Raw genomic sequence first — 24,468 nt, 5'->3', positions numbered from 1 at the left:
CAAAAACTTGTACATTTATTCAACATCATACAGCATTATTCATAATAGCTAAAAAAAAAAATTTTAGTTTCACTAAAAATAGTGAAAACAACCCAAACATCCATCAACTGATCAACTAATAGATAAAATGTGGTACATCCATACAATAGTCATGCATCACAACAAAGGGGATACGTTTTGAGAAATGCTCTGTTAGGCAATTTTCTTGTTATGTGAACACAACTGAGTGTACTTACACAAACCTAGATGGTTTAGCTGACTACACACATAGGCTATGTATATGGTACCAACCCTATGGGACCACCATCGTATATGTGGTCCATTGATGACTGACAAGTCATTACGTGGCACACGACTGTAGAATATTATTTGGCAATAAAAAGGAATGAAATATTGATATATATTATAACATGGATACTTGAAAACATTCTGCTAAGTGAAAGAAGCCAGGCGCAAAAGGCCATACATATTGTATATTCCATTTATATTAAATGTCCAGAATAGGCAAATCTCTAGAGACAGAGGTAAATTAGTGGTTGCCTAGGGCTGGAGGGGATGGGGTATGGGGTTTCTTTCGGGGATGATGAAATGTTCTAAAATTGATTGTGATGATAGTTGCAAAACTCTGTGAATATACTAAAAACTGTTAAATTGTACACTTTAAGTAGGTGAATTTTTATGTGAGTTATAGCTCAATAAAGCTGTTACCAAAAAAAAAGAAAAAAAAAAAAAAGAACCACCAGTAAGTGTGAAAAGGCAGTGGTTACCCCTGGGGAGTAGGATGGGGAAGTGAAGGTAGACTTTTTCACTTTAAATACTTTGGAGTGATTTGAAAATTTATTCAAATGCGCATGCATTACTTTAGAAGCTTAAAAAATATTTTTTAAAAGAAAAGAAAAAAGGCCACCTTGCAGTTAACAATTCAAGCTAAAGGCGTAGGGAGGCGCATGAACAGGGGCAAATACTCAACATCTTGCGTGTCTTTGGCCCGGAACTCCTCAATTAATGGAAATCACAGGGACTTTCATTCTCTGAAACCCGGACATTCGTCTCTGCGGTCCCAGCTCCCAGCATCGCGTCCCTCACAGCGCCCGCTGCTGAAAGGCTGTGGGAAGAAGGGAACCACAGACGCTCCCCCTTCTTCTGATTCTCGGTCCTGTCCTTCCTCTTAGGATACTAACAAAACCAACTAAACGGTCTCAGCGGAGGGCGATTTTGCCTCGCAGGGGGCTTCTACACTTCCGCCAGCTTACTCTCCCTGAAATTCCACTTTTTCCTATGGGGTCCTTCCCCACTCTCTGATAGCACGCCAGCCCCACTGTGCGGAGTCCCTACCCTGTGAGTAGGCTCTTGGTGACTTTCATCGATCACAGTCCTGTGGCAGGCACTGCTAGAGACCTCCGACACCCTTTTTCTCATTATTCCTTAGTAATTGTTCTCTGACACATCACTGTCGGGAATAAAAACTTCGTTTCCCAGGAACTTCTGCAGCTGGTATGACCCTGTGACAGAGTTCTGGTCAATGAAACATAAGGGGAAGTAATATCTGAATGTCTGGAAAGCCCCCTTTAGTAGACACTCGTTGAGCCCCACCCAGAGCCCTTTAAACCCCGTGACCAGCTGTGTGTGTCCATCCCCCAGGTGCCGCAGGCTTTGCTGCTAACAGCTTACACCTGTGAACGTAGACGGCCACGGGCTGGGAATTTTAGGTCCCTGTGACCAAGAGCCAATGAGGGACTGGTGTGGGAGTATAAGAACTGAGTTCATTTGCCTCAAGGTGGGACAAATTCCAAGGTGCAATTTATGCTCCAGAGCAACACGAAATCACCCCCTACTTGGCTTCTTCCCTTTTCCCATCCTCAGTTTCCTCACTCCCCGACTAGTCTCTTCTGGGAGCACTTTCTTGATAAATTGCTTTCTCCCAAATCCTTAGCCCAGAGTCTGTTTCTTAGAGAAAGTGACCTACGACATCTCCTTGAAAGGGAAAGGACACACCCTTCCTCTCCCATTCCTCTATCCTACTACCTATAAAGTAGATGTGATGGCCAGAGCTCCAGCAGCCATGCTGAGCTCTGAGGACCAGGGCAACACCCTAGGGACTGCAGAGCTGAAGAGGCCTGACTCCATGCTGATGCTGTGTAGTCACCAGACCAGCCCTGAATTGCCTACAGGTGGTGCAGATCTCCTTTCTAGGACACAGTCAACCCTTGTGTGCTTTAACCACTGCTTTTTGGGTCTTTTTAACTTGAAGCTAAACAAAATTCCTGATGTATTTCCTTCCTTACCAGCTATGTGTACTTGAGAAAGTTACTCTCTCTGAGCTTTACTTTCTCTAACTCAAAGGACTGTTGAGAGAATGAGTAGGTCATCACCTCTTCCCAAACAGCCCGTAGATCCCATGTCTTCCAGGAAATTTGTCTTAATTAATTGAAGGAGGAGTTGTGGCTGTTGCCTTATGTTATCAGCTCCCAGAATCAGTCTTCATCCATCATTCCAAGAAATGGACTCACCCTTTGCTGAGTACTAAACACAAATATATCCCTATGCAGTCAAAGCATGTCTTTTATGCATTTCTTTTTACAGGTGTTGGTGTTGGGTCACAAGCTATTAAATAAAAGAAACTAAATCTAAAAATATACTAGGTCGACAAATAGTATATATAGCATGCCTCCACACCAAATACCAAAAATATAACATCTGGAGCAGAAAATATGACAGCCGGAATTAATAAAACAGACCATAGTGACGAAAGTGCTAAATGTAGGAGAAATTCAGTTTTTACATTTTAAGTCCCAAAGAAAGATTCTGCTGGGAATGGGAGTGACTTACCCCACGAATGAGCAAGACTGAATGAAGAAAATCTACTTTAAGAGAGATAAGAACTATAAATCAAGAACCATTTGATGACAAAGAAAGACACAGGGGAATAGCAAAAAGGAATTTCCCATATTTAGACCAGTGCCTGACACATATTAAGCCCTTAATAAATATCTGCTGACAACATTGTTAAAGTCAGCAGAGAGTTATCAGACAAGGGAGAAAAAAATTAGAGAGCTGGACGATAAACGGAGAATCAAATCCAAAATATGGAATTAAGCAAATAGATGAAAACAAAGCAAAAGTACCTGGTAGTCTTTAAAAAACAGGAAAATCCAACTTGAGAATACTAAGAGTTCCAAGATAAACAAAAAAGCAAGAAATGTCGAAACTATCTTTAAGAAAACACTTGAAGAGTAAGTCCCAGGATTGAAAAAGCTATGATCAAGACGTTAACTGCTCATAGTCTCTTCCAAAATAATCTCAGAAGGAAAGACATCCAGACAATATTTTTTTCAGGAGCCATACCATTTGTTGCCTATGCAATGTTGTTGCTACACAACCTTGTCCTTCTCTCTGCCCCAGTGAAGGAGCCTTAAGTGTATTCATGGCAGTGATGAGCTTCCATGCAGATGGTGGGGAGGGCAATCTGACATGGTTCTGGCCAATGAGATATAAATGGAAGTTGAGGTTTCCAAGAAAGTTCTTTTCAAGGGACTGACTCAGCTGGCACACGCATTTTGCCTCTTCTCTTCCCTCTTTCTTCCTGCCTTGGTGGCAGTCACAATGCCTGGAGTTATTTTATAAGCCACCATTTCCGCCTGCCAGAGTGGAAAGACAGAAGGTGCTGGGACACGGGACTTACACAGAAAGTGTCTAAAAGACGCACTTTGACATCATAGGGTTTTCTGCTACACATAGCCCAAAGCAATTTGCAGTTGATATATTTGTCATTTTCTTTTCCTTTTGAGTTACAGAGACAAAGAAACAGCAGGACAGGCAACAGAAAGGAGTAATACAAGCTCGAGACTGAAGTGCTGCTAAAAGTGGTTGCAGAATTAGGAATAAGAGAAGCACGAAGCACAAAGCACAGAAGACACAGGTGACAAATGGAGCGTGATTTTCAGACCACATAGGAAAGTAATTCTCTTGAAGTTTAACTGTCTTGCCTTCACTTTTTGTTTGAGAACAGAAGGCTTGAGAAAATAGAATGGCGTTAAGTAAATTATTAACCAAACTCTAAAGGCCCACAGGCAGGAGAAGAAAGAATGGAACTGGAATGGAGAAAGACACTCAAAGAGAAGTGCTAAAGATCACAAAAGAGAAAAAAAGACTCCTCATCACCCAGAGAAAAGAGTCTCAATTTTATTAATAAACATAAAAAATAGTGGCAAAAATAGCGTTTTATCCCAAGAAAATTTAGATAAGATTTCATTCTGATCACACTTGAAATGCCAAAAACGATACCTAATCCGCTGTCATAGAAGGTAGAAGGTTGAAAAGAAAATAGAAAATAAGAGAAATACAAAACAAAAAAGGATAATACGAATGAGACCAAACATTGTGTGTGCCAAATTTCTCCACAAAGAGAAAAGTCTAACACCGGTTAAAAAATAAAAATATTAAATATATCAAGTGGTTTACTTAAAAAATTTCTAAAAGTTACAACTAGAGAGATGGTCTAGAAGGCAGCAAATATCTGGTAAGACAAGAATTTAATCACATCTAAGTTTAATAATATATTTCTATAAATAAAGCTTTAAGAAGTAAACAAAGGTTTTATTAATAATAAACGTTATGCAAATGCAAGTGATGAAATAAATAACACTGAATTTATATGCGCCCAAACATACAACCAAAATGTTATTTTGGGTGTGTTTCCTAGGTTTGGAGGGTGGTTGGGGATGAACTTCTCTCCTGCTCCCAGACTCTATAACATAAGAGAAAATCCAGCTGAAATATATACAGACACCAGGATCCAAAGAAATGCTCAAATAAAAAAGAGAATTCTGGAAAATGCACAGTCTCAAATCATTATGTGATAATTTTAGAAATCAAAGCATAATTACATAGCTAACCACACAAAACCATTTAAAAAACAGTCTTTTTGAATAACATTTGAGAAGAGTTAGAGCTAAACAAAGAATGGACGAGAATATTTATCTCAACCATGGAGAGGACTTGAATTTATAAAAAACCACAGAAAAAACCTGCCAGTCAAAATGACTGTATATGGCTAAAAAAAAGGAAGATTGGCAATGGATGTAAGCTCAGGGTGAAATCTTCCTCACCAAAAAAAACAAAAAAAATCATTTGGACATACTAAAAAATTTAATACTAAATAAAAGGTGGCAGAATAGGATAAATATTTTGGAAATACATAAATATATATAACAGAGATAAGAACTTGGAGGGGCCCCCTTGGCCCTCAAGGCAGCCCTTAAGATACCACAGAGAATCCAATGGGCTACTTGGAGCACAGTTTGAAAACCACTACCCTGGTTGATCTGTAAGATCAATGCCTTGTGATCGTCATCAGACGCTTAATACAAGGGAAGACCCAAGACACAGATAACGTTGGTGCCAACACGCCAAGGGCCCCAAGGCAGAGTCAGAAAGCGACTTCTGGAATCAAATGTGTCCGAACTGGAGATGAAAGTCCTGGGGCAGGCACATTCTAGGAACATTAGTTGTGATGGTGATGAAAGGAAGGCCGCAAATTTGAGAGGACTGTGAAATACTGCAACAGGAGGCATAAGTCTCCGTTTACATGGACTTCTGGGAGGTGGGAAGAACAGCACCAAACCCTTTACCCATGGAATCACAGACATGACAGCATCACAAATGTCTCCGGAGATTCTGCTAACCGGACCATCTCTGCCTTCTTACATTATCCCAGGTCACCTAAGGACCCCCACAACCGAAAAATGAGGTCATGGTGTCTTTAGCTGGCAATTCTCCCTACAACAAGGACCCCCAAGAAAGAAATGGCAAAGGAATGGCGGTTGAAAGTGTAAGCTTTGAAGGGAGGCTCCACGCTACTGCCTGCTGGGTGACTTCAGACACCGCATGGAAGCTCTCTGGGCCTCAGGATGCTGGTCTGGAACATGAGAATATTAATAGTACCTACTCTCATGGAGTTGTTATAAGAATTAAACATCTGTAAAGATGTGTGCTGTGTTCAAAACAGGGAAAGCACTCGATAAATTTCATAAATTTTATTACACACAAGTAAAAAAAAAAATCACACATAATCCCCAAATCCAACAATTTGAAGATAAACTATTCTACATTTATAAGAACACATGAAATTCTCAACAAAGTGTACAGGAAATAAAGTAAAAGAGAAAAAACCAGAATAGTATGTACTATGGATTACAACACCTATGTGTAGACATGAGAATCAGAAGAGTTGAGAGAATATAACTGCCCCCGGCTCCTTTATAGAAATTAGTGGGTGCACAATGAAACAGCCAATATGCTAGGTTCACCCTCTGTGGTCACTAAGTATCCTACAGAAAAAGTACTTAAGTGAACTGAAAAAATCAAGATGCTGCTACTGATAAAGAACAGTTAAGAACTTCTTGCTCCCAAAGAGAATGAAGCCCAGAGCTCACAGGTGATCAAAGCTCTCACTGGGGTCTCAGACTCTTGAGTTACGCCGTCATCAGAGCTATCTGACCTGGACAGTGTTTTACAATTAGAATCTGAATGCCTGTGGTGGGGCTGCTCTCTCCAGGGCACAGGCCCCACTACTCCCTAATGTCCCACATGACAAGCTATACTCATTTTCATTAATAGTCTGACCCCTGGGTCCACTGACCACAGGGTTTCCCTTCCAAGGAGAGGTGATCAATAGAAGAGATACCAGGGGGTTGATCAGAGAATGGGCACAATAAACCCTGAACACTTAAGGAGGCTTCTAACAATGGCTCTCTAGCCAAAGGAAGATGCAGTGGGCGTGCCAAAGATGCAGCATTTGAGAAAAGTGGTGTGATGTCTGGCAGTTCAAACAAACCGAACTGAAGGAGGCAGAAGGCTGGAGAGTGAAGGGGGAGCAATGCAATGATGGACATTCCTCCTAAGGAGGTGCGTTTCCCCACTGTCCTCAGCAGGACCATGTGCTCTGGGTCTGAACACAGTAATGTCCTCTGCACGCTGAGAGTGTTCCCCATGAATAAAGTTACTAATGTACTGGTAATCATAGTCACCTCCTGCTCTTCTCTCCTTCCTTCTAAGGGGGAAGGACTGTTGCTGGCTGAGTCAGCTCCCTGGGCTATCCTTAAGCATGGGGAATCCACATGAGAGGCTGAATGAGAGAAAGCTAAAGGAAGGTGGAGAGGTTAAGTCAATCGTGATAATAGCACAGAGAGATTGGCGAGGGGGGGACCAGGAGGGATGGAAAGACTGAGAAAGCTGATGATTGGAGACAATTTGGGGAGGGTTTCAGGGATAAAAGGCCCAGAGCTCCTTTGAGATATGAGAAACTGGGAGCGGAAGAGAGAGGGAACTTTCCTTTGTATTATATATTAGAGACTCCTTAAGATTCTTTAGAGACATGCAAGCAAAAATGGAATTTATTTTTTTATTACTTTGGGCTAATGGACCAAGCTTTTTTGAATGGAATACTACCTTGAGAACCCCCAAAGAACCCAAGAACGATGTGGGTTCCATTCATACCAAACCCATCTCTCCTTAATAGAAAAAGATATGCAGGGGAAGAGAGAACAGGACATAGTTTAAGACAAAAGAAGAGGAAATCATCATGTTTCATAATATAAACAAGAATTTTTAATGCAACAGGCAGAGATTAACACATGTGTCCTGCAATGCTGGAGAGTGGAGAGTGAGAGCTACGGCCTGCAATATAACTCTGATTTCCAGATCCTGAAATTTTCCAAGTAGGAAACAAATAATCGAGCAAATCCAGGGTTCGCAGAATGGATAGTCTGTGAGTTTCCCCACAAAATTTGAGAAGATAGATTCCAAGACAGGTGGTTCTCTTCCCCGGCCTCGAGAGAATGCAAATTCCTACCAGCCACTCTTCCTGCTCCCTATTTTCCCATCACCAGGCATTGCTCCTCAGCTATAATCTTAAAATCCACCCATCATTGTTCACGTGAAACAATAATGTTAAAGTGCTTTAAAAACTATGGCTATGACTAAAAGCTGGCAAAATACTGAACAACTTGCGTTCTTAGAGATCTGGATGGGAAGATACTTTCTGAGCACAAAGACAATGGAAGAAACCACAAGGAAAGACTGAAACATGAAACCGCACAGAAATTAAAAAGATTTCTATATCTAAATAACAAACATGGAACAAAAACAAAAATGGATGGAAAGTATGACACAAATACGATGAAGGGATAAAATCCTTACAATCTAAAGCACAGGTATACAATAATTAACGCAACATCCTCCTGCTCCTGATAGAAAAACCGGGGAAGGATTAGCTAGTTGATTCAGAGAAGATGAACTATACATATTTTTAATAAATACTTTAAATTCATCAACTTTAGTATAAATCAAAGAAATTCTAATTATAATGAGATTCATTTGTACCTAATTACAAAATGCTCACGCTATAGTGGGAGACCATCTGATACAAAATATATTTCAGTGATTTTAAGATGTACCTTTTCCCAGCATTTTAATATCTCTGAAATTGGGAAGATCTTGCAATTGCTAGCGTGTCTGAATTTAATTGGCAGCATTCTTTTCTTTCCTAATGGTACATAAAATAATAATTCATCTTGGATTCAATAAAATGGCACTTTAGGTTCAACATAGCATGATAAACCAAACTATTAACAGTGATTCTTGTTGGATAGTGGAATTGTGGGTGATTTCTACTTTCTTTTTTATACTTTCCCCATATATTTCCAGTCTTCTCAAATGAATATGTATTTCTTTTACCATCAGACAGTAAACAAAACCTGGTTCTAATCCTGACTTTGCCACATTATAGCTCTGTGGTCCTAAATAAGATATTTATGCTCTCTGTACCTCAGTTTCCTTATATGCAAAATGGAATCAACAATAACTTCTCTGCCCACCTCACAGGGTTTGTGCACAAATGCTTTGTAAAATATAAAGTACCCATTCAATGTGATTTAAATCTTGACACACCTAGGACATCCACTAATATGGCACATCCATTAATGTATTCATGGGATGTGTTAATTCTTTCTGAAGGCTTGTTCATCACCTTTGTGATGCCAGTTTATATAGATTTATATGGTGAAATGGTGATTCCCAATATTGTGTTGTTTGAACAGGATATAATTTGATTTCAAAAGCTCTTTCCTCCACTTTGTTCCCATGTAGGAGAAAACAGATTCTGAAAACAATATTCAGTTCATCGCCACATAGATTTGCACATTGACCACACCAAATCACATACCTGTCAGCTCAGCTCCTGAACCCCACGAGAGCCTTGTAGAACACCGCTATGCAAGTGCTAATCACCAGCCACACCCTGGGCCAACAAGGGGAGCCAGTATAATTATTTCTGTTTAATTAAAATGAATGAAACTGTTGTTGAAAATCTGGTCACCTATTTTCACCGAGGTGGGGCTCGGCATCTCTGCATCTGAGCTTCTCAGATCCGCACAAGCAAGGGTCCCTTTCTCAGCCTGAGCCTGTTGCGTCCTTGCATCTGGATAATGCTGCTCTCGGTTAACTTGCTCCTCACATACTTAACTATCAGCTGGTGAGGAGGTCCGCCAAGGCAACAGATGAGCACATCTTGCCTTCTCGCCATTCCAGCCTGGTCACTGGTTTGTCTATGTTCTAAAGCTCAGGGTGGGCTTGCCTTCGTCAGCAACATCACAACACACTGGCTTTCTAGACTCCAGATTTCCCAAACTTTAATGTGCCTATGACTCACCTGGGTGTTTTGTTAAAGAGCAGATCCTGATTCAGTTGGTCTGGGGTTGGCCTGAGACTCTGCATTTCTAACAAGCTACTAAATCATGCTGATTCATGGACCACTCTTTGAACAGTGAGGATCCTGGTAAGTGGTCTCAATTTTCAACCCTATACCAACTCCTATCACACTTGCCTCAAGCATGCTCCCTGTATTGCCTACATCAGAGCCATCTGGGCAGGTTTCTTAAAATGCAGATCCACTGCAACAGGAGCTCTGAAAGAGGGGACCAAGCACCACACGCCCCTCCGGTAAGTTCTTACGGACACACCGCCAGCAGAGAATCCTAAATGTGGATGAGACCAGCGGAAGCTATCTGCTCGCCCTGTGTGGCTTTGGACTTTGGCAGAGGGGCTTTCACTGAACTGCACCTTGCACTGAGGGATGCTACGCCACGCAGAAGCACACGGTTCTCTCTCAGATTTATGACCCAGATGCTGGGGAGAAGATCACTCACCACATTATCGTGTCCCTTTCATGCCAATCTGTAAGAGAAATTTTTATTCACGTCTGTAAAGGCTGGTGTCTTCCAAGCAGCCAGCCTGGATAAGGCGAACCTTTTCACGGTTGTCTTTGCCTCTTAATTTTGACAACTGAAAAACTCAGAGCCAAATTTGGGGCTCGCTTTTGGCAATTATGCAAGTCCACTAGACATGTATCTCTGTGTATTAACAATCTGTGGCTTAATTGTCCTATCCTACTCATGTTTTCTCATCTCCCCAGTGTTTTAAATCCACTAGTATCCATTTCTAGTGCACTGGATGTATGCATGTGTGGAGGACATCCGTGCTGTTCACCAAAATCGAGTCTTATCCAATTCTGGACTCCTGGGAGAAGTGTGTTTCCCAAAGTCGTTGAAGTTGAGTGAGGCCATGTGACTTCATTTGACCAATGAAATGTGCGTGGAGGTGACTTGTGTCACTTCCAGGTGGTGGTCATTTAATTGCTGGTGCTCCAGTCTTCAGCCTTTTCCTGCCCTTCCTGGGCAGTCCCGGAATGCATGCTGATGAAGAGGAGACACAAGATAAAAGAAGCCTGGAACACTGAGCCAACACAGGAGACGGCTGCCCTGGGGAGTCACCATGCGCACCGTGGGCTTTGTGGATGTAAGAAGTAAACTCTTGTTGTGTTAAGCTGCTGAGATTTGGGGGAGCCTGTTGCCACGGCATACCCTAAGCCTAGCCTGACCGTATCATACACAAATAACCTCAAATCCTCTTTGGGCAGAAGCTGAATTGTAAACACACAGGCAAACATAGAAACACATTCTTAGCAAAAGCCTATTTCAGAGAAAAGATATTTACAGAAGATTATTTACAGGATATACTGTCAATCTACTTCTCTGAGCATTTCAAATCAACATCCCTGCATTGTGTTTTAACATTCTGCTCTTTATAAATTGTGGTAAAATACACATATTTATCATTTTAACCATTCATAATTGTACAATTCAGTTGTTTTAAACGTATTCACAATGTTGTATAACCATCACCACTATCTACATCCAAAACTTTATCATCCTCAACAAAAACTCCATACTCATTAAACAATACCTCTTCCTTCTTTCTTCTCCCAGCCCCGATAGCCTCTATTCTACTTTCCAGCCCTATGGAATTTGACTATTCTAGGTACCTCATATAAGTGGAATTATGTAATATTTGTCCTTCTGTGTCTGGCTTATTTCATTAAGTATAATGTTTTCAAGGTCCATCCATGTTGTAGTATACATCAAAATTTCATTCCTTTTTATGGCTGAATAGTATTCCATTGCTTGTGTGTACCACGTTTTGTTTATCCACTCATCTGTTGATGGACACTTGGGTTGTTTCCACCTTTTGGCTATTGTGAATGAGGCTGCAATGAACATTGGTGTACAAATACCTGTTTCAGTCTCTGCTTTCAGTTCTTTTGAATACATACCCTAGGAGTAGAATTGCTGGGTCATGTGGTAGTTCTATGTTTAACCTTTTGAGAAACAGCCAAACTGTTTTCCAGTCTGCTCTGACTTTTAAATCAAAGGTCTCAATGAGACAACAGTTGCATGAAATCTTCAATTGCGTTTTCCAGGAAAATGGTGTTTGTCAACATCATCCACTGTCCTATGCAGTGGCTCCTACATAAAATCCGAAGTGGAAAATATTTTTGAGGATGAGGTACTGGGAAAAGGTTTATGCTTCCTTTCTCCTGATCATAAGAATTCCAGTACAGGTAGTGACTCTGCCATGGAGCTTGCAGTCAAATCAAAACCTTGAATAGTCATTGTTGATGCCCTATCTACACCCCATGAGATCCCTTTTACCATTTCAGGGCACACCAGCCTAACTTCAAATGGCCAATGCCTATATCTTTGTCAGAGGGCGACCCTTGGGCTGTCCATGAAAAATCAGGCCAGAAGTATCTGGGAATTATATCCTTGAGCTTCCCCTGCCCTTCAAGCAGCTTTTAACCAATTACTGACAGGTGTGGGTGTATAAATACCCAAGCTCCCTTGCCTGGGATAATCCTGGGTCATGAGCTTTGCATTGTTTTCAAGCTTCCACTTGGCATTAAGTACCACTTGCCCACTGTGGTTTCTGCCTAATAGCACACCCCATACTGACTTATTTCCTTTTCTTGTATCACTTCCCCCTTCACCTGCCTATATCCCTTGCACTTGCCAGTAAACTTGCACTCAAATTCTTGGCTCAAAGTCTGCTTCTAGCAGTTTCCTAGACCCATTTGCTTCCCATATTTCTGTTCTTCCTTTCCCCAGTTCTGAAGTTTTGTTTACACTTTATGATTATTTTACCGTATGCTTTTTTTGTTGTCTGTTACCTCAAAGTCTTTGCAGAATAAAGCATAGTGGAACTAATTTTTAGAAGAAAAAACACCGTCATGTAATGTTACGATTTAAATACAAGATGTCAATGGTTTATAGAATATGATCCCAATTTTAAAAATTACTTACACACGTATGTGTATGCAGAGGGAAAAAAGAACAGAAAGAAATGCACCAAAATGTTAACATGACTAACATGGGGTAATATCATTACAGATAGTTTAACTTTTTTCTTCTTTATATTTTATTTTTACAAAGAACATGAAGCTTCAATTTCCTCATCTATACAATGGGGATAATCGAACCTTCCTCATGGAGTTGTGTCAACTGAAATTAAGTGTGAATGCCATAGAGCAATTAGCTGCATCACATATTCACATATTAATCACAGTACGTGCCTAACATGTACCCTAATAAAGGGTAGCAGGTGCCGTTACTGCAATAGCAATTAATGGAACAATTTAAAAGGAAATGTTAGAAATGAAAAAGTAAAAGTAAGCCCATACTTACATAATGCTTTGTATTTTTTAAGGAACATTCATTTACATGAGGTCATCATCCCTCACAAGAACCCTGCAAGAAGGACAGGCTTAGGGGAAGGAAGTGGGCAGGAGACAGAACTAATATTCACTGAATAGCTATGATGTGCCCGATACCAAGGTGGGCACTGTGTAGACATCTCAGATGAGAAGGATGGGGCTCAGAAAGCTTAAGAAACATGCCCAAGTTCCAGAGCCAGGACCAACAGCTCCAACTGCAGACTCAGTTCTGGTTTCCTTCTATTCCACCGGCTACATTATTATATTTGCACCTCAAAAGCCTGTGTTCTCACACGCCCACCCATCCATGACATTCTCAGTTCCTATGGCATCGATGATCACCAGTCTATACACACACTCTGCTCCTTCCTACTTCCATGTCCATGGAGAATACCAAGGGTGGCTTGTGGGAGGGGGATTTAGCCCCCCAATCTGCCACCAAAACAACCCCATATAAATACTCAACCTAAATAAAAACCCTGCACTTTCTATGCAAACACAGCAGATTCAAGATAAGTTTCACAGGAACACTTCCCAATCAGTTTGTTTGCCCCATGTCCTCCCTACTGAGAAATGCTGGACTCGTCTTTTGAGACATGGGAGGTGACACGATGGGGCACTTTGGGAGTTCTGCTAAGAGTCCAGTGGAGAGTGTGGGCTGGGGAGAGAACCATGCAGGGTGTTACTCCTGCATCCTCTTCAGGGCCCCACATTCTGGTCAACGTGGAGAATGCTGTGAGAGTTTTTCTTGCCAGATTCCCAGTTACCGTGGTGTTATAATGGGCCTCGGATGGGCAGAGCCGCCTGGGATGGAAAGGGGTGGGGGCTGAGAGCCGGGCTGTTTAGCACAAAGCCCTTCCGATACAGCCCGAGCGTCCCTAATCATGCGAGTCCTCTCTGCCTTGCCTCCTACGCACCAACTAAAGCCCTGGCTTCTAGACTAAGCTGGGGAAGTCGTTCTTGACTGATCAGGCCCGAGGCTGATCTCTGTTACGCTTTGTGCTCCTTCTCCTGGCAGAATGTCTACCTAAGACAATCATGCGTGGGAGCTTCAAGGCAGTTTGCCTTGTCGCCCTGCCTCACTGACAAGCTCTCCCAGCGAGCACAGGGGCCATAGTTACAGACCACCTGCACCCTGTGCCCTTTGTCACTGTGAGCCCTGTTGCTGTTCCTGGCACTCTGGCACCTGGTAGCCACTCCCTTTCTGCGTAGCCTTTCAAAGCTCCTCCTTCCTCTGCTCCAGTTCTCTGCTTACCTCAAAATTTCTACAGCATCTTCCCCAACCCCCTTCAAGAGTGAACACCCTTAAGGGATATGGTGCAAAGACTCCCAACTTTTTCCTTCTGCTGGGAATAAAGGCATAACCGACCATAGCCATGCCACACTCCTGCTCAAAAACTCTCAATGGCTCCCAATTGCCTCTAGATAAGTTCTAGCTCCTTAGTCTAACTGTAAAGGTCCCCCTCCATCCCACTGGCCAGGAAACTTTCCTAGTCTTCTTTCCACCACTCCATACAGATCAGGCAGCTCATGGGGCCCCTGAAAGCAATTCTCTCCTCCAGAGTGCAAGCACTCAGTCTTCTAACCCAAATCCTCCCTGACACTAACTGGTTCAGCCCAAAGATCACTTCTTCCTGCCACCCCCCTTCATGCTGGTAGGAAGCAGTTCCATCCTCATCAGCACTTTTGCCTCCTTACTTCCAATCTGGTATTGAATCTGATTTTGTCTCTGTAAATTTGAATTCATGGGCACAGTCTTTTCAAGTTCGTGCCTCCCCCTGACCAGTGCCTTGTGCATGGTACTAATGCAATAAATGTTTACAGATTCCTGTCCTGATTTGTAAGCCTTCTCCCTGAAGTTCCGTGAACTCAAGCTCTGTCTCCTTAACTAGACTGAAAATCTCCCAGAGCAGAGCATCTTCAATTAAGGCTTATTCAAAGCCCCTGGGGACTTTGACGGCGTGCAGATGCTGACTCAGAAGATCTGGGGGAGGGGCTGAGGCTGCATTTATAAGCAGCTTCCAGGTGACGCCGAGGCAGCTGGTCGGTGGACCACATTTAGAGAGGCAGGGAGGCAAAACCACCTGTTGATCAGGTAACAACTCACATCTCTGCAGCCGGGCTGAGCGGAGGGGTAAATAGATGCAAGGTTGAGAAGCACCCAGCAGGGGAAAGGCCAGTGAATCCGGCCGCCCTCCGCCCATCCCACTTACCTATGGTGGACACGACGGTGCCCACGAAGTAGAAGGCGCCGGTGAAGTCCCAGCGCGGGCGGGCGTTGTCCACGCGGATGCCGGCCTCGGTGGCCTCCTCGTAGTGGCGGAGGAAGCCGCGCAGCTCGTCGCGGCTCAGGTTGTGGCGGCGGCTGAAGTTGGCCAGGCGCTCCTCCCAGCGCTGCTTGGCCTGGCGCTCGTGCCCCAGCTCCAGCGCGGAGAAGACGGCGGCGCCGCCCAGCAGGTAGAGCACGATGAGCGCGGCGAGCAGCAGGAAGCGCGCGTTGTCCTCGTTCAGGTGGCCTGGGCCGCAGCTGCAGCCGCATCCCCGACCAGCCATGGCCGGTACCCCGGGGGCAGCCCCGCGCCGGACGGCCGTGAGCGCGGGCTGACTCTCGCCCAAACCGCCCAGGAGGTCGGAGCTCGGCGGGATGCTCAGCCCGTCCCCGGACGCCCGCTGGCCGCCTCGCCCATGACCGCCGGGCGCTCCCCCAGGCTGCGCGGCTCCCGCGGCCGCCGCCCCGAGCGCTCCAGCGGCGCCAGTTCTCCACGTCCGCCTTGATTCCTGGTTTCAAATCTGCTTTTACACTGCGGTCCCCGCCCGCCTAGGTGTTCTCCTAAACGCTGACGGTGCGAGGAGCCCGGCGCGGAGTCAGCTTCTGCTTGGCACGAGGATGCGCGCGCTCTTTCCACCCTGGCACCGGCCCCGCTCAGATTGGGGAGGGGGGCGTGGCGCGTCTTCGGGGCGAACTGCGGCGGGCTTGAATTTCCCCCGAAGCCAAGGTCTGGGGGCCTGGGAGGCTGGCGGGTAAGCCGAGCCCCGCGGTCTCCGTCTCTTGGATCGTTGCTTCTCAAGCCGCCGACGGCTAGGACGCGGGGTCTCAGTCGGCTGGCTTTGGAGGTACCTCCCCAGATGGATCCGTGGTGCTGCGTCCCAGTCTTGGCGTCGCGTGGAGCCTCAGGTGTCTCGGTTCACCGACCCGGCTGCCTGGCTTTGAAGCTGGAGCAGGTCCCGGGCGGGCGCACGGACAGTGGGACTGTGCGGAGCGGTGGCCTCGGTTTCCGATCTCCCGCCCGGCCCCCACGCTGCGCAGCATCCAGCGAGCGGACCAGCTGGAGAAGGAGACCAGAAAGGGAGGTTGGAATGAGGGCGCAAAGGAAGTTAGGGGCATCTCCCCCGGTCAGCCTCCCTCGCCTGGCCGGGACCAGAACGCCCTTGGCCTCCGGGTCTGCGCGGGGGCGTCTTCCGCCCCCACGTGTCGGCTCCGCAGGCGCGGAGCGCGCTCTGCAAGCCCGTCCCAGCTCCTGGGGAGGCTGTCAAGGACCGGGGGCTGGAGGGGCCCGCGGCCAGGAGACCGTGACCCCGGAGAATTCCATCTCCTCCACCTGGTCTTGGCTGCCTCGGTGCGCTCCAGAGTTCGCGCCGACAGGTCTCCGCGCAGAGTGCTTTCCCCCACCCCAGGCAGACCAGCGGCAAGGCTCCCCAGCAAACGGCGCGGGCCCCCTCCCTGAGACCCCGCCTTTCAGGGGCGCCGAAGCCGCGCTCGAGTCTCACCTCCCAGGGAGCGCCCCCTCCTCGCCGCAGCCCTGCCCTGCAGAGCGGCGCGGGGGGCAGAAGTCCGCGCCAGGCTCTGCCTTGCCTGGCCGGCCCGCTCCGACGCTGCAACAGGTGGAGCTGAGCGGCTGCCAGCGGCAGCGACTCCACCCCGTCCCCCGCCTCCCGGACGCGCGGGGCCGCCCCCAGCGCTAGTCTCCGCCTGCTCATGGTCGGCTGTCGGCGGGCCCACCCGGGGACTTCAGCGCTCCCATCCCGGGCGTGCAGATTCGGGTAGTGGGTGCTGAAGAGGTGGTCAGGTGCTTAGCTGACCTGTGCGGCCCCTCACGGGCCAGAAGAGGGCGCTCTGTGCCCTTCAGACACATCTCGCCCCACCTGTGTACCGAGCCACAGGCGGCCCCTCCGGAATCACCAGCCCCCGGCATGTGCGAGGGAATATGGATACATTAAGGAATGGATGCGTGGGCATCTTCGAACGAAGTAGAATTTCCCTGAGTGTGGTCCCAGGCTCAGAGCCCACCCACCCACCTCTACTCACCAGGAACAGAGAATAAAGAAACACACAGCTCTGGATTCCAGTACATCTGCCATCAGAAGCCTTGATGCTCTTCTACGCCTCTCAGCTCTCTTATGCACTCCCGAACGCTCCTCTTTTATCCAGCCTACTGGGGGCAAGAGCTTTAGTGGGACAACTCGTATACACCCAGGGTGAGTCCTGCAATTACTCTCCCCACTCATTTTATTAGGAAAAATTTCAGACATAAAGTTGAAAGAATTTTACAGTGAACACCCATATACTCACCACCTAGATTCTACAGTGAGCTTTCTACTATACCCGATTTATTACATATCTATCCCTCCTTCTTTCCACCCATCATCGATCTTGTTTGGATGACTTCAAAGTAAGTCGTAGACATTGGTATTCTCCCCCCCCCCCCCCCCACCCCATACTTCTCCTGCATATCATTAACTAGAGTTCAATATTTATTTACCAATTTTTTTCTTTTGGGGTAGATTTACATACAATGAATTGCATAAATCTCAAGTGTACCATTAGATGAATTCTGACAACTGCAAACTAAACTCCTACCTATCCAACCTGTCAACCAAATGTCATCAACAGGTCACGTTCCCATATGTCCCTTCGCAGCAAATTCACCACTCACATTCCTCCAGGGAAAATCAGTTTTGAATTTTTCTACCATCGATTGGTTTTGCCTTTATAGAACTTAGTTTTGCTTGTTCTAGATCTTCATATAAATGGAATTATACAGTTATGTACTCTTTTGTGTAAAGTTTTATGTTTTTGAGATCTGTTCATGTTATATATCTTAGTAATTTATTCATTTTTACTCCTAGTTTTTAATTATTTGACTATATCATAGTTTTATTCATTCTCTTTCTATTTATAGAAACCAGGGCTGTTAGAAATTTTTGGCTATAGTAAATTGTTAGGGACATTCTTGTCCAAGTATGTGTGGGGATGTTTTCATATCTCTTGGGTAAATACCTAGGAGTGGAATTGTGGTATGTATTTAGTTTTATAAGAAGCTGCCTAACATTTTCCCAAAGTAGCTGTACCAACCAGCAATGTACAATAGTTCTGGATGCTCCACATCCTTGTAAACATTTGACAGTATCGATCATTTTAATTTTAAACAGACTGGTTGGTGTGTAGTGGTATCTCATGGTTTAATTTGTATTTCCCTGATACAATATTTTGCCCATTAAGAAAATTTTCTCTTTTTCAGTATTGAGTTATAGGGATTCTTTATATATCTAGGACACCAATCCTTTCTCAGATCTTGTGAATATTTTCTACCAATCTCTGGCTTGCCTGTTTATTTTGTTAAAGATATTTTCTTTTTTCTTTTTCTTTTTTTTTTTGGTGAGGAAGATTTGCCCTGAGCTAATATCTGTTGCTAATCTTCCTTTTTTTTTCTTTTTTTGCTTGAGGCAGATTAGCCCCGAGCTAACATCTGTGCCAGTCTTCCTCTGTTTTGTATGTGGGATGTCCCCACAGTATGGCTTGATGAGTGGAGTAGGTCTGCACCCAGGATCCAAACCTGTGAACCTGGGCCACCAAAGCAGAGCACACTGAACTTTAACTACTTGGCCATGGGGCCAGCCCCCTAAAGATATTTTCTGATGGATATAAGTTCTTAATTTTGGTGAGGTCCAATTTGTCAATGTTTTATGTCTGGTCTTCTTTGCATGCTAAGAAATCATTGCCTCCCTCAAGCTTGCATAGGTTTTGTTTTTCTGGTTTTTTTCCCCTAGAAATTTTATAGTTTTAGCTTTTATATTCGGGTCTATGATCCATTTTAAGTTTGTTTCTGTATAGTGTGAGGTAAGAGTCAAGGTTTACTTTGTCCATATGCATATCCAGTTATTTCAGTGACATTTCCTGAAAGGACAAGTAAGAGTGAATTTATTTCAGAAATCTGTATCCTGCTCATTATTTGCCTTCCTTATGCTAATACCATGATATTTGGATTACTTTTGCTTTATCTGGAAGTCAGGAAGTGTGAGCCCTCCAACTTTGCTCTTTTTTTTTTTTTTTAAAGATTTTATTTTTCTCCTTTTTCTCCCCAAAGTCCCCCGGTACATAGTTGTATATTCTTCATTGTGGGTCCTTCTAGTTGTGGCATGTGGGACGCCGCCTCAGCGTGGTTTGATGAGCAGTGCCATGCCCGAGCCCAGGATTCGAACCAATGAAACACTTGGCCACCTGCAGCGGAGTGTGCGAACTTAACCACTCGGCCACAGGGCCAGCCCCTAACTTTGCTCTTTTTTAAGATTTTTTTTTATATTACAAGACCTTTACATTTTCATAAAAATTGTAGAATCGGCTTGTTAATTTCATCAGAAAAAAGCCTTGTGGGATCTTGGTCAGGATTATGTTGGATCTATTTTGGGGAGAACTGACATCTTAATTCATAAATGAGGCATATCACTACGTTTATTTCAGTCTTCTTAGCAAGTTTTCACATAGAGATCTTGCACGTTTTATAAATTCTTTCTAAAGTATTTTGTTTTTTGATGCTATTATAAATGTAATATCAAGATTTCATTTTCTAATTGTTTACAGTAGTATATAAAATACAAATGAATTTTGCAAATTAACTTGGTTCCTACAACCTTGCTAAATTCACTCACTAGTTATAGTAGTTGATTCCTTTAGGATTTTCTATGTAAATAATGTCATCTGAAATAGAGTTTTGCTTCTTCCTTTCTGATATTTATCTTTTTTTTTCTTGACTTACTGCAGTGGCTAGGACCTCAGTATAACACTGAATAGACGAGGAGGAACCAGATATCCTTGTCTTGTTCGTGATCATAGAGAAAGCCTTCAGTTTTTCACCAGTAAGTATGATGTTAACTGTGAGTTTTTCATAGATACCCTTTATCAGGTTGAGGAAGTTTCCTTTTATTTTTGTTTCTAGTTTTCTGAGAGCTTTTTAAAAAATAAAACGTGAATGAATCCTGAATTTTGTCGAATGCTTTCTCTGCATCTAGTACAATGATCATATTATTTTCTCCTTTATTCTATTAATACGCTGAATTTCATTGATTGCTTTTCTAGGGTTAAGCTAACCTTGCATTTCTGGGATAAATTCCACTTGGGGTTCCTACTCTTATTTTCATTCTTCTACTTCCTTTTGACTTTACTTCTTTTTTCAGCTTCTTATGGTGAATTCTTAAATCACTGATTTTACACCTTTCTTCTTATGTGAGCACTTTTTTCTTTTCTTCTTTTTTTTTTAAAGATTGGCACCTGAGCTAACATCTGTTGCCAATCTTCTTCTCCTCCTCCTCAAAGTCCCCCAGTACGTAGTTGTATATTCTAGTTGTAGGTCCTTCTGGCTCTGCTATGTGGGATGCCGCCTCAGCATGGCTTGATGAGTGGTGCCATGTCCATGCTGAGGATCCAAACTGGCAAAACCCTGGGCTGCTGAAGTGGAGCGCACAAACTTAAAAACTCAGCCACAGGGCCAGTCCCCTTAACGTTAATGTTTTAAAGCTATAAATTTCCCTGTTAGCCCTATGCTGGCTGCATCCTAGAAATTTTGGTATGTTGTATTTTCATATAATTTTGTTTAAAATATTTTCTAAATTTTTCTTCTTTGACTCATGAATTATTTAGAACTGTGTTACTTTCCAAATATCTGTTTTTAAAGACAAATTATTTCTAACATTTTCAATGTGGTCAGAGAACCATATTCAATATGCTACAGTCTTTCTAAATTTGAGGCTTGTTTTATGGCCCAGCATACGGTCTATCTTAGTGAATGCACCGTATGCGCTTGAAAATGTGTATTCTGCAGCTGTTGGGTGTGGTGCTCTATAAATGTCAATTAGGTCAAGGTAGTTGATAGTGTTTTTCAGATCTTCTGTTTGTCCTAGGTATTCTATCAACTGAGGAGAGGGGAGTATTAAACTCACCAGCTCAGTGATTGTGGAATTGTCTGTTTCTCCCTTTGATGATGTCAATTGTTTCAGGTACTTTGAAGCTCTGTAATTAAGTATAAGCATTTATGACGATTATATCTCCTGATATAGTGAGGCTTTTACTTTTATGAAATGTCTCTCCCTATATGTGGTAATACCCTTTGCCTTGAAGTATACTTTATCTGATATTAATGTAGTCACCACAGGCTTCTTTTACTTAACATTTGCATGGTATCTTTTCCATTGACTTTTGACCTATGTCTTTATGTATTTAAAGCGGATTTGTTATGAACAGCATACATTTTGGTCTTTTGTTGTGTGTGGTCAGCTCTGACAATCTCCACATTTTAATTGGATTGATCAGACCAATACTGTCCAATAGAACTTCTGCAATGACGGAAATATTCTATACGTGTGCAGTTCAATATTGCAGTCTAATACAGTGGTGACTATTGAGCACTTAAGCACAACTGGGGAACTGAATTTTTAATTTACTATTAATAATTTAAATATCACACGTGGCTTGTGGCCACCATCGTAGGCAGCATGGTTGAGACCATTTACATTTAATGTAGTGATTTATATGACTGGATTTAGGTCCACCATTTCACTATTTGTTTGGTTTGCCCCCATTGCTTTTTTTTCCTCTGTTCCTCCTTTCCCATGTTTTGGATTAACCGAATATTTTTTAGAATTGCACTTTATCTATTGATTTTTTAGCTCCATCTCTTTGCATTATGTTTTAAGTGGCTGCTCTAGGGATTAACTTTTCACAGCTCTCTGAGAGTTAGTATTGTACCACTTTGTGTAACATATAGAAACCTTGCAGCTGTACAGGTTCGCTTCCCACCTTCTTCCCCACATCTACTATGCTACGGTTGTCATTCAAATCACATCTCCGTGTGCTGAAACCTCACAATACAATTTTTGTTTAAACCATAATATATATTTTAAGGAAGAGGGAAGAAAGTAGTCTTTTATATTTACCTAGATATTTACTGTGTCGATGGCTTTCCTTCCTTCCTGAATATTTGAGTTTCTCTTTGGTATACGCTCCCTTCAGTCTGCAGAATTTCCTTCAGCATTTCTTGTATTGCAGATCTACACATTTTTAGTTTTCCCTTATCTGAAAATGTGCTTGTTTCATCTTCGTTCTTGAAGGATATTTTCACTGGATATAGATTTCTGAGGAGACTTTTTTTTTTTTCTTTCAGCATGTTCAAGATATTGTTGTACTGTCCTTTGGTCTTCAAAGTTTCTGATGAGAGGTTAGTGGTTATTCAAATCCTTGTTCCCCTTTCCTCTAGCTGCTTTCAAGATTTCCTCTTTAAGTTGGTCTTCAGTAGCTTGACTAGAATGCACCCAGTGGGGTTTTCTTTGTATTAATCCTGCTGCTTATTCACTGAACTTCTTGAATCTGTAACTTTATGTCTGTCACCAAATTTGGGAAATTTTTAGCCATTATTTCTTCAAATATTTTCTATGCCCCATACTTACTTGTCTTCTCCTAGGATTCCAATTACATCTAAGTTACATCTAAGTTCCTAGTCCCCCTCCCTTTTTTTCAATGTTTTCTTTCTGTTCTTCAGATTGGATCATTTCTATTGACCTATCTTCAAGTTCCCTGACTCCTCTGTCATCTCCATTCTGCTATTAAGCCCTTCTAGTCAAGCTTTTAAATCAGATTATGAGTTAATAGGAAAAAAAATATATATATATATATTTATATATACTGGTCTCTGCCTCCATTTCTGGCATGGATTCCTAAAACCCTTATAAATTCCTAAGGGATAAGAACACTTGGAGAAGCTCTTGTTCTAATGAGGTGACTCCAGGTGGCTCCTGGATGGGTGCTGGTCACTAGAAAGACCAAGCCATGACTAGAAGGTGGAATTTTCAGCCTCACCCCATTCTCCTGAGAGTGGAGAGGGGCTGGAAACGGAGTTAATAATGGATCATGCTTACGTGAGGAAGCCTCCATCAAATCCCCACGGTATGGGGTTCAGAGAGCCTCCAGGTTGGTGAACACATCCACCTACTCGGAGGGTGACACACCCCAACTCCAGGGGGACAGAAACTCCTGTGCTCCGGACCCTCCTAGATCTCGCCCTATGTATCTCTTCATATAGCTGTTCATCTGTATCCTTTATTATATCCCTTAACAAATGGGTAAATGCAGGTGTTTCCCTGAGTTCTGTGAGCTACTCTAGCAAATTAGTTGAACCCAAGGGGTGGGTCATGGGAACCTCTGATTTGTAGTCAATTGGGCAGAAGTAGAGGTGGCAACCTGGACTTGTGATTGGCATCTAAAGTGGGAGCAGCCTTGTGGGAGCGAGCCCTTAACCTGTGGAACCTCACACTATCTTCAGGGAGATAGTATCAGAATTGAGTTAAATTTTAGGGGCCGGCCCCATGGCCTAGTGGTTAAGTTCATGCGCCCTGCTTCAGCGGCCCAGGGCTTCACAGGTTTGGATCCTGGGCGTGGAGTTGAGGCGGCATCCCACATGCCACAACTAGAAGGACCCACAACTAAAATATACAACTATATTCTGGGGGGATTTGGGGAGAAAAATTAAAAAAAAAAGAATTGAGTTAAACTGTAGGACACCCAGCTGGTGTTGCAGAATTGGTTGGTGTGGGAAAAGCTCCCACACATCTGGTGACCAGAAGTGTTGTCACTGTGATAGCAAAGTGAGAGTGAAGGAGACACATGGAAGGGAAAATTGGTTTTTTTCCCCCCTAACACACAGATATTGTATTTTTCAGTTATAAGATTTCCATTTAGTTCTTTAAAAATAACTTCTATTACTCTGCTGAGATTACCGTCTTTTCATTCAATATGAGAATCTTTTTTTACATTTTTGAACATAATCTTAATGGCTGTTTTAAAATCTTTGGAAATTCTTGGGGCTGGTCTCCTTTGCTTGTCTTTTGAGAATGAGCCATGCTTTTCTGTTTATTTGTATATTGAACGATTGTGAATTATATCCTGGGCATTGTAATTGATGTATAATTTATGATGTTATAGAAACTCTGGATTTTATGTTCCTCTGAAAAGAATTGAATATTATTTTTAAACAGGCAGTTAACTTAGCTGAACTCAACTGCAAAACTGTCTCCCCTGCAGTGGGAAGTAGCTCAAA

The 24,468-nt window shown here is 43.3% G+C and overlaps 1 protein-coding gene across 1 annotated transcript in view; it reads right to left on the bottom strand.

The window, feature by feature from the left end:
- The window catches only part of KCNK13 (potassium two pore domain channel subfamily K member 13), a 90,694-nt gene extending 75,036 nt beyond the window's left edge, over window positions 1-15,658 (bottom strand). The window contains exon 1 of the mRNA XM_046647043.1: window positions 15,319-15,658. Coding sequence (XP_046502999.1) covers window positions 15,319-15,658 — 340 coding nt within the window. The remainder of the gene's footprint in view (window positions 1-15,318) is intronic.
- Between the last annotated feature and the right edge of the window lie 8,810 nt (window positions 15,659-24,468).

The sequence above is a fragment of the Equus quagga genome, chromosome 20 (genome assembly GCF_021613505.1).
Source record: "Equus quagga isolate Etosha38 chromosome 20, UCLA_HA_Equagga_1.0, whole genome shotgun sequence".
Lineage (NCBI taxonomy): Eukaryota > Metazoa > Chordata > Mammalia > Perissodactyla > Equidae > Equus > Equus quagga.
This window is presented reverse-complemented; position numbering and strand designations above follow the sequence as displayed.